This window comes from Pan paniscus, chromosome 13 (genome assembly GCF_029289425.2).
Source record: "Pan paniscus chromosome 13, NHGRI_mPanPan1-v2.0_pri, whole genome shotgun sequence".
Taxonomy (NCBI): Eukaryota; Metazoa; Chordata; class Mammalia; order Primates; family Hominidae; genus Pan; species Pan paniscus.
This window is the reverse complement of record NC_073262.2, coordinates 25,475,671-25,490,674: the sequence shown is the minus strand read 5'-3', so window position 1 is coordinate 25,490,674 and position 15,004 is coordinate 25,475,671. Positions and strand designations below refer to the sequence as shown.

The 15,004-nt window shown below is 39.3% G+C and overlaps 1 protein-coding gene across 2 annotated transcripts in view; it reads left to right on the top strand.

Moving 5' to 3' along the window:
* LYPD6 (LY6/PLAUR domain containing 6) overlaps positions 1-15,004 on the top strand; it is a 151,448-nt gene that overhangs the window by 111,896 nt on the left and 24,548 nt on the right. For both annotated transcript variants that reach the window (XM_063595135.1, XM_003816683.4), the window contains exon 3: positions 6,646-6,744. In XM_063595135.1, coding sequence (XP_063451205.1) covers positions 6,646-6,744 — 99 coding nt within the window. The remainder of the gene's footprint in view (positions 1-6,645; positions 6,745-15,004) is intronic.

The following is a 15,004-nucleotide window of genomic DNA, read 5'->3' as shown; positions in this document are numbered from 1 at the left end:
TTTTACAGGAAGTAACTGGGCACTTTGGCGTTTCTTTTTTTCTTTACAATCACCTTCTCTTAAGGGACCAAGGACTTATGCCCTGAAATACAGAGTACTGAGCTTATTAACTCTGTGATCAAGAGCCAAATTAGATTCATTCACAGCTGGGGCCACAACAATTTGAAACTCCGCTTGCTCTACAATGCTTTGAAGTAACAAAGAAGCAAATAGCACATCTCTTAGGAACCTCTTTCCGTCCTTTAAAAAAAAAAAAAAAACCTCTTTATCAGATGCAGTATCAATTAGCAAGTTACTGGAGATAGTTGTTCATCTGTAGACCTCATTTCTGGCAAAATATCTCAAGAGGGAAGAATTTAACCATTTACTTGGTATTATACCTTAATTATCCACTGAAAGCAGTATGTTTGCAGAGATTTGTCATTAATCAGGGTGTGATTATTCACTAATCGGTATTACCTGCCAAGATGTCAGTAAAAGTTCCTACAAGCAAATATTAAACTCTAGCCATTGAGAATGTGCACAGATATGGAGCTGTAGATTCTAAAAGAAAACTCACCAAAAATGAGATAATTTGGTTGTCAACGATACGTGCTGATAAACTCAGAGATAAAAGAATTTAAGCAAAGCTTCATTTTGCTGCCATAGTATTTTAGTTCCCACTCCTGTTTAAATTTCAATATACTTTGGGTTCATTTTCAGAATCCAGGCCTCTTATGTAAGAAATAAGTGTTTATAGTATGTCACTTGTCTCACAAAAGATCATTTTGAAAAGTCTATTAAGTAATTCAAGTTTGTGAACACTACAACTTACTAGTGTTAGGGTCTCAATAAGTTTGTTCTTGGAGTAGCTGGATCGTCAATCTTCATTCAGAATTCTTAATTTATCTCTTTGATGGGAAAGTTTCCAGGAATAACTAATTCAGTATTCCATCCAAAAATTTTACTGGCTGCAGTGACAGACAGATAAAATTGGATGCCCCAGTGAATTAATCATGCAAACTGAAGTGGTACGAGTAGCTTGCAGCCATAAACCTTGGTGAATATGATGATCATTTTTTTGAGAAATGCAGTTCTCTGACAAATGCTTTATATCTTTTTTTTTCCAAAATGTCTACTTTGATCATTCCATTTACAAGCTATTTTAAAGTCCAATCTTTGAAAGTTGTTTATATATTAAGTATTTTAAACTTGATAGGGAAACTATTTTTTAATGTATCCAATCAGGACAATTTCCTAAAATATTTTATATGATTAATTAAAATATCTGCAAGAGTATTGCATGGCTTTGGCGTTTGAGAACCTGTTTTGTTTTTGTTTTTTTAATTCTTCAGCCATGTACAGGAATACCTTAGAGATTATTGCAGGATCAGTTCCAGACCACCACAACAAAGCAATTATCACAATAAAGCAAGCTATGCAAATTTTTTGGTCTCCTTGTGCATATAAAAGTTATGTTTGTATTATACGATAGTCTATTAAGTGTGGAATAGCATTATGTCTAAAAAACAATGTGCATATCTTTTTTTTTTTTTTTTTTTTTTTTTTGAGGCAGGGCTTGGCTCTGTGGCCCAGGCTGGAGTGCAGTGGTGCAATCTCAGTTTACTGCAGCCACCGCCACCTGGGCTCAAGCAATCCTCCCACCTCAGCCTCCTGAGTAGCTGGGACCACAGGTGTGTGCCACCACGCCTGGCTAATTTTTGTATTTTTAGTAGAGACAGGATTTCTTCATGTTGCTAAGGCTGGTCTCGAACTTGTGAGCTCTAGCTATCCACCTGACTCGGCCTCCCAAAGTGCTGAGATTACATCGCTGGCCACCATGTTCCACCAACAATGTACGTATCTTAATTTAAAAAGACTTCATTGCTAAAAATGCTAAGATCATCTGAGCTTTTAGTGAGTTATAATCTTTTTGCTGGTGGAGGGTCTTGCCTTGATATTGATGGCTGTTGAATGATCAGGGTGATGGTTGCTGAAGGCTGGGGTAGCTGTGGCAATTTTTAAAAATAAGACAACAATGAAGTTTACCATATGAGCTGATTCTGCCCTTCACAAAAGATTTCTCAGTAGCATGTGATGCTGTTTGACAGCATTCTACTCACAGCAGAACTTCTTTCAAAATTGGAATTAGTCTTCTCAAAACCCTGCCACTGCTTTATCAACAGTTCTGTGATGTTCTAAATCCTTTTTTGTCATTTCAACAATGTTCACAGCATCTGCAGCAGGAGTAGATTCCATCTCAAGAAATGGCTTTTTTTTTTTTGCTCGTTCATAAGAAGCCAACTCCTCATTCATTTAACTTCTATTATGAGATTACAGCAGTTCAGTCACCTTTTCAGGCTCCGCTTCTAATTCTAGTTCTCTTGCTCTGTCCACCACATCTGCAGTTACTTTCTCTACTGAAATCAAAGTCATCTGTGATGGTTGGAATCGCGTATTTCCAAACTGCTGTTAATGTTGACATTTTGACCACCTGTGAATCACAAATGTTCTTAATGGCACCTAGATGATTAATCCTTTCTAGAAGAGTTTTTAATTTACTTTGCTCATATTCATCAGCGGAATCATGATCTATGGCAGCTATAGGCTTGCAAATATATTTCTTAAATAATAAAACTTGAAACTCAAAATGACTTCTTGATCCCTCAACTACAGGAGGGATGTTGGGTTCACAGGCATGAAAACGACATTAATTTCCTTGTAGATCTCCATCAGAGCTCTTGAGTGACCAGCTGTATTGCCAATGAGCCATAGTATTTTGAAAGAGATATTTTTTTTCTGAGCAGTAGATCCCAACAGGGGCTTACAATATTCAGTAGACAATTCTGTAAATAAATATGCTGTCATCCAGGCTTTGTTGTTCCCTTTATAGAGCACAGAGTAGATTTAACATAATTTTTAAAGTCTCAAGGATTTTAAGAATGATAAATTAGCATTGGCTTCAATTTAAAAGTCACCAGCTGTATTAGCACCTAACAAAAGAATCAGCCTGTCCTTTGAAGCCAGGCATTGACTTTTCTCTCTAGCTATGAAAGTCCTAGATGTCATCTTCTTCCAATATAAGGCTGTTTTGTCTACACTGAAAATCTGTTTAGTGTCATCATCTTCAGTGATCTTAACTAGATTTTCTGGATAACTTGCTGCAACTTCTTCATTAGCACTTTCCATTTTACCTTATGATTTTATGTTATGGAAATGGATTTTTTCCTTAAACCTTGTGAACCATTCTCTGCTAGCTGCAGACTTTTCTTCTGCAGCTTCATGTCTCTCAGCCTTTATAGAACTAATAAGAGTTAGGACCTTGACTTGGATTAGGCTTTGGTTTAAGGGAATGCTGTGGCTGGTTTGATCTTCTATCCAGACCACTCAAACTTTCTCTGTATCAGCAAAAAGGCTGTTCTACATTCTTAACATTCGTGTATTCATTAAAGTAGCACTTTTAACTTCCTTCAAGAACCTTTCCTTTATATTTACAACTTGGCTAACTGGCACAAGAGGCCTAGCTCTCAGCCTATCTCAGCTTTCAACCTGCCTTCCTCACCAGTCTTAATCATTTCTAGGTTTTGATTTAAAGTGAAAATTGTGTTACTCTTCCTTTCACCTGAACACTTAGAGGCATTTGTAGGGATACTAGTTGGCCTAATTTCAGTATTGTTGTATCTCAGGAAATATGGAGGTCTGGGGCAGGGAAAGGGAGAGAGAGAGAGATGGAAGAATAGCAGGTCAATGGAGCAGTCAAAACATACACATTTATTCAGTTCACCATTTTATGTGGGTGCAGTTTGTGGTGCCCCCAAACAATTATAATAGTATTTCAGAGATTACTGACCACAAGTCACCATACAGATACAAAAGTAGTGGAAAAGTTTGACATACTGCAAGCATTCCCAAAATGTGACACAGACATGAAGTGAGCACGTGCAACTGGAAAATGACACCGATAGACTTGCTCAATGCAGGGTTGCCACGAAACTTCAATTTGTAAAAATACAGTATCTGCAAAGTGTGCTAAAATGAATTGTGATACAACAAGGTATACCTGCCCTTACCTAAATAGAACCTTTCAATTCAAATGTAACCCATTTTTCTATAGGTGGGTAATGTGAAGGTATAAAAAGTATTTGTTTATAGTTTACAAAATACTTCTCTTTGTCACAATTATATGACATTTTCCCCCTATTAAAATTTCCTCATGAAAATGGAGTGGTTGGATGGCTGTGTCTAAGCTGCTTTCCATCATTTTGTAAAATGATCTATGCACTTTTTCTATCATTCTGTTTATGAATTTGAGTTACTATGTGAGAGACTTAGAGCACGCAAATGGGCCCATAAAAAGTTCCGATTACTTGTCTTTTTTAGACTGTTTATGACTTTTGATCATGATACATTATTTGATATTGTCATAGTCAGGTCTGTGAAGTAATGCAAGCATGTACATGGATGGGCAGCTATTCTCGGCAAGGTGAAAATCAAAGTGATATCTGGTCCATCATTCTGGCCTTAAGCTACTGCCTTCTCCTTCATTTATTTTTGATAACATATCTAATTGGTTCCATGTGGGCAGAGCAATTTACCCTGAGATGATTATTTCCGCCAGTGGGATATGCAGGCTCAGCCATCTGCGAGAGAGAACAGTTGGCTCCTGCAGATGAAGTGTTTGAGTGTTTGCAGCTTTCAAATAGGCCAGGTAATTTTACAAATTAAACAACACAAGTTTTGTTTATGAAAGGCAAAACTCTAAGTAGTGAAGCAAGCAAATGATTAGAGCTAAGAAGCAATTAAATGCACATCAGTGGTAAGGACAAAGAACAGCTGGGCCTGACATTCCTCGGTGATCCTCATCTTTTTGTGGAGAGAAGGCCTTGGGTGCCCGCGACAGTCTCCAGAGCTCAAATCTCATGTGACCCCTCCTCACCTGAGCGTATAGGTGAAGAATCGAAGCACTTGGAGGATAGTTCCTTCTGAAGGCAGGAAGAGGCAACTCACCAGTGGGAGCAGTAGGAAGAGATAAGTGGGGCTTCCTGGAATGGCCTAGTCCTCAGGCTAGAACTGGTAGCCTCTGGTGCCTCATCCCCACGTCCCCTCAGCATCTAGCTTCTATGGACATGGGTCCGAAAGGCACCTGAAGAGGGTCACCTCTGCATGGGCAGCATATATTTTAGCAATGAAGACTCTTCTCTTAGCTAAGGCTTACCATCTCCAGGGATTCATAATGACATCAGGTCTGAACAGATAAAAATTTTACAGTGTACCAGAGAAATTGCCACTTTTGTAGATTGAAATGGTCAAACATCAGGAAATTTTATGATTCAACCCAATATTTTTATTTGCATGTTGACATCTGTGTATAAGTTGACATGAGTAAGTTATTAGAAATCCAGAGAATGCCTTTTTAATTAAAATTTTTATTGAGATAATTTTAAAGTCATATGCAATTTTAGGACATAGTACATGATGCTGAGTGTGGTAGTTCATGCCTATAATCCCAGCAGTTTGGGAGGCGGAGGCTGGAAAATCCCTTGAGGCCAGGAGTTCGAGAAATAATACAGTGAGATCCCATGTACCCATTATCCAGTTTGTCCCAGTGGTGACATTTTGAAAAACTATAGCATAGGCCGGGTATGGTGGCTCATACCTGTAATCCCAGCACTTTGGGAGGCCAAGGTGGGTGATCACCTGAGGTCAGGAGTTCAAGACCAGCCTGGCCAACATGGTAAAACTCCATCTCTACTAAAAATACAAAATTAGCCAGGTATAGTGGCACATGCCTGTAATCCCAGCTACTTGGGAGGCTGAGGCAGGAGAATCGCTTGAACCCAGGAGATAGAGGTTGCCGTGAGCTGAGATTGTGCCACTGCACTCCAGTCTGGGCAACGAGAGTGAAACTCAGAAAAAAAGAAAAGAAAGAAGGAAAAGAAAAACTATAGCATAATACCACAACCAGTATATTAATTCAATACAATCAGTCTACCAATGTCATTCTGATTTCCCTAATTTTACTCTGTGTGTGTACATTTAGTTCTACCTAATTTTATCATGTGTAGGTTTGTATCCTCCACCACAGTTGAGACACTGAAGAATTTCAGTAACACAAGGGTTCCTCCTACTGGCCTCAAACCCACCTCTCTCCCCACCTCTCCACCCCTACCCCCACCTCGGCCATCCCTAACCCCTGACAACCACTAATCATTTCAAAAATGTCATATAAATGGAACCATGCAATATATGACCTTTTGGGATGGACTTTATTCACTCCAAATAATTTCCTGGAAACTCACCCAAGTTGTTGAAAGTAGTAATAGTTCATTCCTTTTTATTGCTGACTAATGTTCCATAGTATGGATATCCAACAGTTTGTTTAACCATTCACCCACTGAAGGACATCGAGGATATTTCCAGTTTTGGGGCTATTACAAATAAAGTTGCTGTTGACATTTGTGTACAGATTTTTGCGTGAATACAAATGTTAATTTCTCATGGACAGATGCCCAAGAGTAAAGTTGCTGGGTCATATGGCAGTTGGAGGTTTAAGAAACTGCTAAGTTGTCTTGAGAATCCTTTCTTTAAAATAATGAAAATGTCTTAACTTCACAGGATTCTGTGCCTTGTCTAAAAATTAATCTTTTCTCTTAATCCTTTTTTTAGCCACACCATATCCTGGTGGATTTAAATGTTTCACCTGTGAAAAGGCAGCAGACAATTATGAGTGCAACCGATGGGCTCCAGACATCTACTGCCCTCGAGGTAAACTCTCAGTAGACTGATTGGGGTCCCCTGGGCTGTCCGTGAGTGAACAGCCCTTTTGACTTTGGTGATGTATAAAGAGAGGCATGCTTGCAATCTCAGCTGCTCCTTTTGTCTAAGGCTATTAGATCTTTTGTACCACACCAGTAACTTATCAGAGATTCTCAGAGACATAAACTGAGCCATAGGATTGTTTCCTTTCTCATGAAGTATTTTTGGCACTCCACAGGAGGTGGTACCTTCGCCTGTACCCCCAGGCCCAGTCAAATGTAGGAAAAGAGAACAGCCAGTCTGTCTGCCACTCTTTGAGGCATTAGTCAGTGCATAGTAACCTCTTTTATGTAATGTATGAATTGATGTTCATATAAAGATTCCATTGATTACATATCTTGCCATAGACTTTCATGCAGTCTCTAGAATTTAGAATTCTGAATGTCATCATTGCACAAATAAAATCCCTGAGATTTTTAAACTATTAAGTTTTTTTTGAAGGATGAGATGAACACGGAACTGAAGCATGGAATTTTGACCCAAAGGCCCATTTCAAAATAAATACCCATTATATTCATGTCTCTTTTATCCTATCAAAAAAAAAATAGATGGTTATATTTGGCTACAGAGTCACTGTTAACTGGCTATTTTACTTTGGAGGAAAGTCTATTTATTTGGTGGGGGTAGAGATAATGAGCACAGGGAATTTTATTGACAAATGTTCAAGTGAATAGTTAGATGGGTTTCACTGCTGATCTAATTCAGTTGTTAAAATGGCTTTGACACAACCACACCAAATCCATTATTTTTCAGTATAACACGAGTATTATATAAGAGTTCTCATACTTAACCCAGTGAATGGTATTCTGCCCTTGTGGAGGATTGGAAATTGGGAGAGCATGGAAACCAAAATTAAAGGAAACAAGTCAACTATCCAAGCTAGTACTCTAACCCAGGAGCCTCCACTCCACCTAGTGTGTGCAGTAGAAACACCTGTGGAATTTTTCAAAGAAATCACTGAAAGCCTTGCCCTGCCTAGACCAGTGGTTTTCAAGCTTCAGCAGCAGCATCATTCTCCAGAGGGCTTATTAAAACATAGATTTCTGCTCCCACCCACTTCTTCACCCACATTTCTGATTCAGTGGGTCTGAGATAGGGCCTGAGAATTTGCATTTCTAAAGGGTTGTCAGGTGATGAGTTAAGAATCACAGCTCTACACAAATTGAGCCAGCATTTCTGAGATTAGGGCCCTGCATTGGTACTTTAAATATTGCAGATGATTCTAATGAAAAGTCAGGGGCAAGAACCACAGGGAGCTCCTCTGCATAAGAAACAGAAATGTAGTGTTGTCATTTCTAGGCTCTTCTTGTTGACTTTTAGGTAGAGATGATAATAGGGTCTATAGGGCAGAGAAAAACATGGAAGCACTAAAGATTGGCTTAACTGAAAACTAGATATCCAGCCGTCTGAGTAATGAAAATAAGTTTTATTGCCGTCTGTAGTCACTGCTCATTTCCAAATGGGCCAGTATTTTCTAACATTACCACTGTGGAATGAACATTGCTAATGGATCTGATTAAACCACTGCTTCTCAGACTTGGCTGTCTATTGAAATTACCTGGTAAACTTTCGAAAACACTAACACCTAGATTTGTTCCCAGCGATTCATATTAAATGGTCCAGCTAGGCATAAGGATTTTTAAAAGCCCTCCAGATGGTTCTAATATGCAACCAAATTTGAGAACCATCATGAACAGTGACTTCAGGCAAAACCAAGATGATTTGCTTTGTATATCTAGTCATCTTTGGGCTAGTTCCTGTGGTGATAAAGCCGGCTGATTTGCTTTTGAAGCTGTTGCCCTGTTGGTCAGAGCTAGTATATAGGAAGCGTGTTTTAGTCCACTTGTGATGCTGTCATAAAATACCTCACACTGGGTAATATATAAACAATAGAAGTTATTTCTCGCAGTTCTTGAGGCTGGGAAGTCCCAGATCAAGATGCCGGCAGGTTCTAGAAGGGCATAGACTCTCTGCTTTCAAGGTGACACCTTGCTGCTGCATCCTCTGGAGGGGAGGAGCACTGTGGCCTCACGTGGCAGAAGACAAAAGGGGGGAAGGGAACAGACCCACTCCCTCAAACCCTTTTATAAGGGTCCTAATCCCATTCTTGAGGGCTCCAGACTCATGACTTAATCACCCCTTAAATGCCCCACCTCTTAATATCCTCACATTGGTGATTAAGTTGCATATGAACTTTGGGGGACACATTCAGACCATAGCAAAATGTGACTGCTTCTCCTGGTACTGACTGAGCTTTGAGGTAACCTTAGTGGAGATAATGCAGAGGAAAAAGGAATGTGAACTGGTATTCTGTGTAGGCTCTGGGCCACGTTTGATGGTATACAAGTATATCCCTGTCAAAAAGAAAAAGCAAGGGACCAGAAACACTGCTGGAATGCCTCTCAGAGAAAAGAGGAAGTTCCATCTTGATACTTTCTTTTGAGGTCATAATCTATCATTTCAAAGTCCAGATACCTAAAGGTATTGCAGAGTGGTCTCTACACAATTTATCCTTTTCTCTTTTTTCCCCTCTACTTTTATCTTTCTGTCCTTCAATTTAAAGGGATAAATAGAAAGTCATGCACTGAGGTTCAGAACACAAAACAACCATGCTAGGCCCCTTGGGGAATTACAAAGTGAAAGATAGGAATCTGGTTTCTTCTTTCAGGGAGCAGGCGGTTTAGTTGGGCTGATAGGATCTGAACATATCAGATGTCAAAATTAGCAGGACAAAGGTAAGTGCCAAGCGGAACCTGGCATTAAGCACTGTGGGAGTTTACAGGAAGAAGAGCTACTGGGGACTGAGGTAGCCAGCAAAAGCATCATGTGCTGAGAAGATTGCAGTAGCTCTACAACTTGGAACTGGAGGTCCAGCATTGAAGAGAACATGTCTTCCAGGAACTCACTCAGAGCAAAGGCATAGAGACAAGACTCCCCAGGTGTGCTCAGTGGATGGGGAGAGAGCTGACCTGGGAGTAGCAACTAGTTTGTATGAGAGAATTAGGGACCCAAAATAGTGGAGCCAGGTGATTTTTGTGGGGCCTTGAGCATCAGGTAAGGAGTGGGAACTTAAAGCTGTAACCTGAGAAGGGGTGAGGCCACACTCAGCTTCCTGCTTGGCCAGCCCTATTTCCCATGAGTCTTCTGCTCTTTCCTCCAGGTTTTCTTCAGATTTTTCTAACAATGAAAATAATGCCATTTTATTAATAAATTAAAATAGAAAATGTATTTCACTAGTAGCTAACTCTAGATTTTTCTGTTAGTAGTCTGAAGCAGCTCTAGGACTACCAATGGGCTTAGGAAGGGCAACTGAGACACTGCTATGGAAATTCTAAGACATTCCTGGGTTTTTTTGGTTTGCTTTGTGACACAGTTAACTAGGTTTAAATTATCACCTGATGTGAAAATAATTTGTTGAAAGTGAAAAAAATCACCTCATCTAAGTATTCAATCTTATAAACGCAGAATAAGTGCACACCCCAAATTGCTTAGGGGATTCACGGAATGTCAAGAATTTTCTAAAGCTAACCTCAGTCACATGCATGTGCATAGAGACATAGTGTATCTTAGCGACTGACATTCAGGGATTCAGACTTGTTTTGAGTTATTGTTTGGCCAAGTAAGTGTCAGGAAAGCTTTCTCCTGACTGGAATCACTCTTTTGGCAGTGGCGGCATCAGCTGGACACACCTCTAGCTAACTCAGGTTCCCTGTCTCTCTTCTTTTCAGAAGGTGTGTGATATAAGGGCGTTCTCCTCCATTACATTATTTGTGCTTCTGGTGCTTCCAGATTCATAGTACTATACTCCCTTCCTAGAAATGGGAGCTTAAGATGCTCTCCATAACTGACTCTGGTTGCTTTACTTGCTTGGCTTCCATTTCATCTTTGATCTCTGAGCACTTCCTTTGCAACAACTTTAATTTCATTAGCTACTCATTATAAATCTGTTCAATTTTCTTGATTTTGTGAACCAGAATGGAAAAGGATCTTGAAATCACATTACGTGAGGAGCCAGTTGAAGGAACTGATGATCTAAAACAAGAGTTGAATGTCGTGTGCTTGGATCTACATTTGCCCATGACTTTTCTCTGTGCTGCAAGATGAAAAGATCCTAGAGAGAGGGACTGTAAAAATGGTTATTAAAAGTCTATGGAATTAAATGTGAAGTCAAAGACATTCCAGTTTTTAAAAAGGCTTGTTTTGTGGAGGATAGCTAAGCCGAAGACATTATGTTCCTTCTTAATTATGAAGTACAGATGCCTCCCTCTAAGGCAAAATCTCCATTTGAAAATACTGCTGATATATAATCAGAAAAAGAAAATTCTTGAGTTAGAGGACACATATTCTTTTGGCTCCAGCTTCTATGCTCTTCACTGTTTTTCTGTAAAAGTAAAGAAAAAGCTGGACATATCCCTTGATGGCTTTTTCCAGATTGGTTGCCTGATGGTTCTTGCTACAAGCAGGAAATGTAAATGTGATCCTCAGCTCAACTGAAGACAAGACCATAGTTACAAATTTTCAGGAACGATTTCTTTATTGTTGACTTTTTTCAGACATAGCCCAGGCAGAAACAGACAACCTTTGTGTTTGACTTAACCTAAGGGTGGAATTTTCTTCCTTTTAGGCAATTTTACAGTTAGAATATAGCCCTCCAATTTTTTTTCATTTATACAGGAGTCTCTGTTGTCTCTCTGAATCCCATGGGGACCCAACGCCTTGCAATTTATTATGGCTTATCTTTTAACATTGTTCTTTCCCTAGGATAGAGAAATCAGTACCTTATCCAGTGTTGGCCCTTGACACTTTCCTTTCTGGAGAATTCATTTGTAATTTACAAAAAGTGCTGGTTACATTTTATCCAACACTTCTGGCTGCTATGTAATAAGATGTTTTTCAGATGATCTCTCATCATATTATTGTCATATTGCTAAGTGAAAGTCTTAGACATCCTCCTTTTTAAAAGTAATTTTAAAGTAAAGTTGAATATACATACCACAAAGTGAAGAGATCATAAGTGCACAATTTGTGAATGTTTACAAAGTGAACATGCTGTGTTTCTACCCATATGAAGCAATAGAACCCCAGAGGCTGCTAGGGTGCCCCAGTCATTATACTCCATCCCCAAAGGTAACAATGTTGAGACTGTTATCATTGAGCGTCATATATGTGGAGTTGTATAGAATGTACTCCTTGCTTTCAAACATTATGTATGTGACATTCCTCCATGTCTTTTTGAGCAACAAAGTCATGTTTTCTCAGGGATGTATAGTAGATCATTATATGAATATACCAAAATTCATCTATTCCACTATTGAAGGACATTTGGATTGTTTCCAGTTTCTTAATACTATGAACATTCTTCTCTATGTCTTGTGGTACGTGTTCATATGCGTTTCTGCTAGGTCTTTCCCAGAAGTGGGATTGCTAGGCATGGGACATGTAAGCGTTGGCTTTACTAGATACTGCCTGACTGTTTGCAAAATGACAGTACCACTTATAATCTCACCAGCAGTGCATGCAAGTGCTAGTTGCTGCACAATCTTGCCAACACCTAGTATTGACAGAAACAATAGAAGGTAGAAGTTAACCAGATGACATTTTTAAAGTGCTGAAAGTAAATAACTGGCATCCTGGAATTCTATGTGGAGACCATCAGTCTCGCTTCTCTGAACCTCATTTCTCCTGCGGCTGCCCTGCTAGCTCTGATCTCCTGTTTGTGCTCCCAGTCCCCTTGAGACCGATGAAGGTGCTGCCCTACTTCTCTGCCCCTTAGCAGAGCTTTCTGCTTGGTTTTTCAGCCTCTCCACCTGTGCAATTTTTGAATCAGCAAATGCCTCGAGGGGAGAACAGGTATAGAATGTCAGGCACCACTCAGGGGGCTTGTCTTTTCTCTGGTACCTTGCTCTTTAAATCTAGTCTACAGCGGCAGGCCTGTGCTTTCACACAGATTTTTTGTTGTTTACATTTTAATTGGCTATTTTAATTTTATTCTGTTTCTTGGTAAGACAATGTAAGCCATCCCATTTCAGCTGGCATTATAATTCTCGGAATTAGTCTTAGAACTTTTCTAGCAAGTTTTTTTTTTTTTTTTTTGAGACAGAGTCTTGCTGTATTGCCCAGGCTAGAGTGCAGTGGCACGATCTCAGCTCACTGCAAGCTCCGCCTCCCGGGTTCACGCCATTCTTCTGCCTCAGCCTCCCGAGTAGCTGGGACTACAGGCGCCCACCACCACACCCAACTAATTTTGTGTATTTTTAGTAGAGATGGGGTTTCACCATGTTAGCCAGGATGGTCTCGATCTCCTGACCTCGTGATCCACCCACCTCGGCCTCCCAAAGTGCTGGGATTATAGGTGTGAGCCACCACGCCTGGCCTCCAGCAAGTTTTTAACCTTAAGTTCTATCAGCCTATACAAGACTTTTTTTCGTACACTGAGAGCATCTAACCTTCTCCAATTCACAATATTTTGTCCAAATATATTTTACAAATCCATTGCCTCAGCTGGGATGCTTCCATTTGATGGTCTGCCTTATCACTTTTATCCTGATCACTGTTCACCATAAAGTCCTGTCTATCCTCACCACCTTTGCATACCTTCCCAGCTGCCTTTTTGGAGTTGGCCTTGGTAATAAATACATTGCCTCCTGAATTTCAGTGATTAGTTTTAAAAGAAGTTCCTCCAGTGAGAGGTTCATTAAGAAATGTGGATGAATATTTTTTAAAAGAAAATAGGGAACTCTTCATTTGGCAGCTTCCTCAAAAGGTGCTGACTTCAGGGTAGAGGAGACTAACCAGTCATGATTCAGTCAGTTTGATGAGCATTTATTTGTTTTTAATTTCTGCCTTGAGGAATTTTTTACTTGGAACAAGAGGAGAAAACACATCTTTTTAAAAGATCTATGGAGAATAATTGTTAAGAGCAGAAAAGCCAAAACAATAATCTGGTGCCTGAAAGCAGAGACTGTAGTAATTACTAATTAGGGTAAGTTTAAAATAATTCAGTTTATCTGCAACTCAATTTGTAGTTCATCCTTTTCTTGAGTCTATTTTCTTTCATCTTGGGCTCTTTTTTTCTTTCGCTTTCAATTTTACTGAACTTTGAAGTATAATGTACATACCAAATAGTAAATAGCATGATGGACTTTCACAAATTGAATACTCCATGTAAGCAGCACCCTGATTAAGAAATGACCAGCATCTTAGAAGCTCCTCGCATGCCTGTTTTCAGTCACTTTTCCTACCACCAAGGGTTGCTGTTATAGACTGACTTGTGTCCTTCCCATTTTCCCCCCTACCTGCTCTCAAATTCTTATGTTGAAGTCTTAACCTTTAGTACCTCAGAATGAGACCATATTTGGAAATAGTCTTTAGAGAGGTAATTAAGTGAGGTCATTCAGGTGGGCCCTGATCCAGTCTGACAAGCATCCTTATAAGAAGAGATTGGAACACAGACAGGAACCAAGGGAAGCTGTTGTGAAGACACAAGGAAAAGACTGCCCAAAAAGAGAGGCCTCAGAAGAAACCAGCCTTGGCCAACACCTTGATTTTCAATTTCTAGCCTCCAGGACTGTGAGAAAACCTTTGTTTAAGCATTCATTCGGTGGTTTTTTTATGGCAACCCTGGAAACTAATATAGTTACCCTCCTAATTTCCAGTAGTGTAGGTTAATTTTGTCTTACTGGGTTCTTTGTAGAAGTGGAATCATACAGTATAACTCTTTTGTGTCTGACTTCTTTCACTCAATATTATGTGAGATTCATCCATTTCGTTAGATTTAGTTGTAATCCATTCATTCTCATTGTTATGGGAACAGATACTATAATTTATTCATTCTGTCGCTAATTAACATTTTTACAGAGTGTTTGTACAAATAGTTCTTCTATGTGCGTTCTAGGACTTATCATTCCTGTTGGATGTATATTGAGGAATAGAATTTTAGCTTCATAGAATATGCATAGGTTTACTTTTAGTAGTCCTGGCAAACAATTTTGAGAAGTCATGATAGTATATGAAAATTGCACTACTGGTAGAAGTGTAGTATTATTTCTCTTTTAAATTTGATGAGACTATTCAAATTCAATGGAAGATATGTTATAGACGTCGTAGAACTAAATTAAAATGTTTTAATTTGGTTCAACTTTGAATGGAAGAGCTTAGCTAGATATATTCTTCCTACCCATCCATCTCTGCTGGTAATACAGAGTTTATT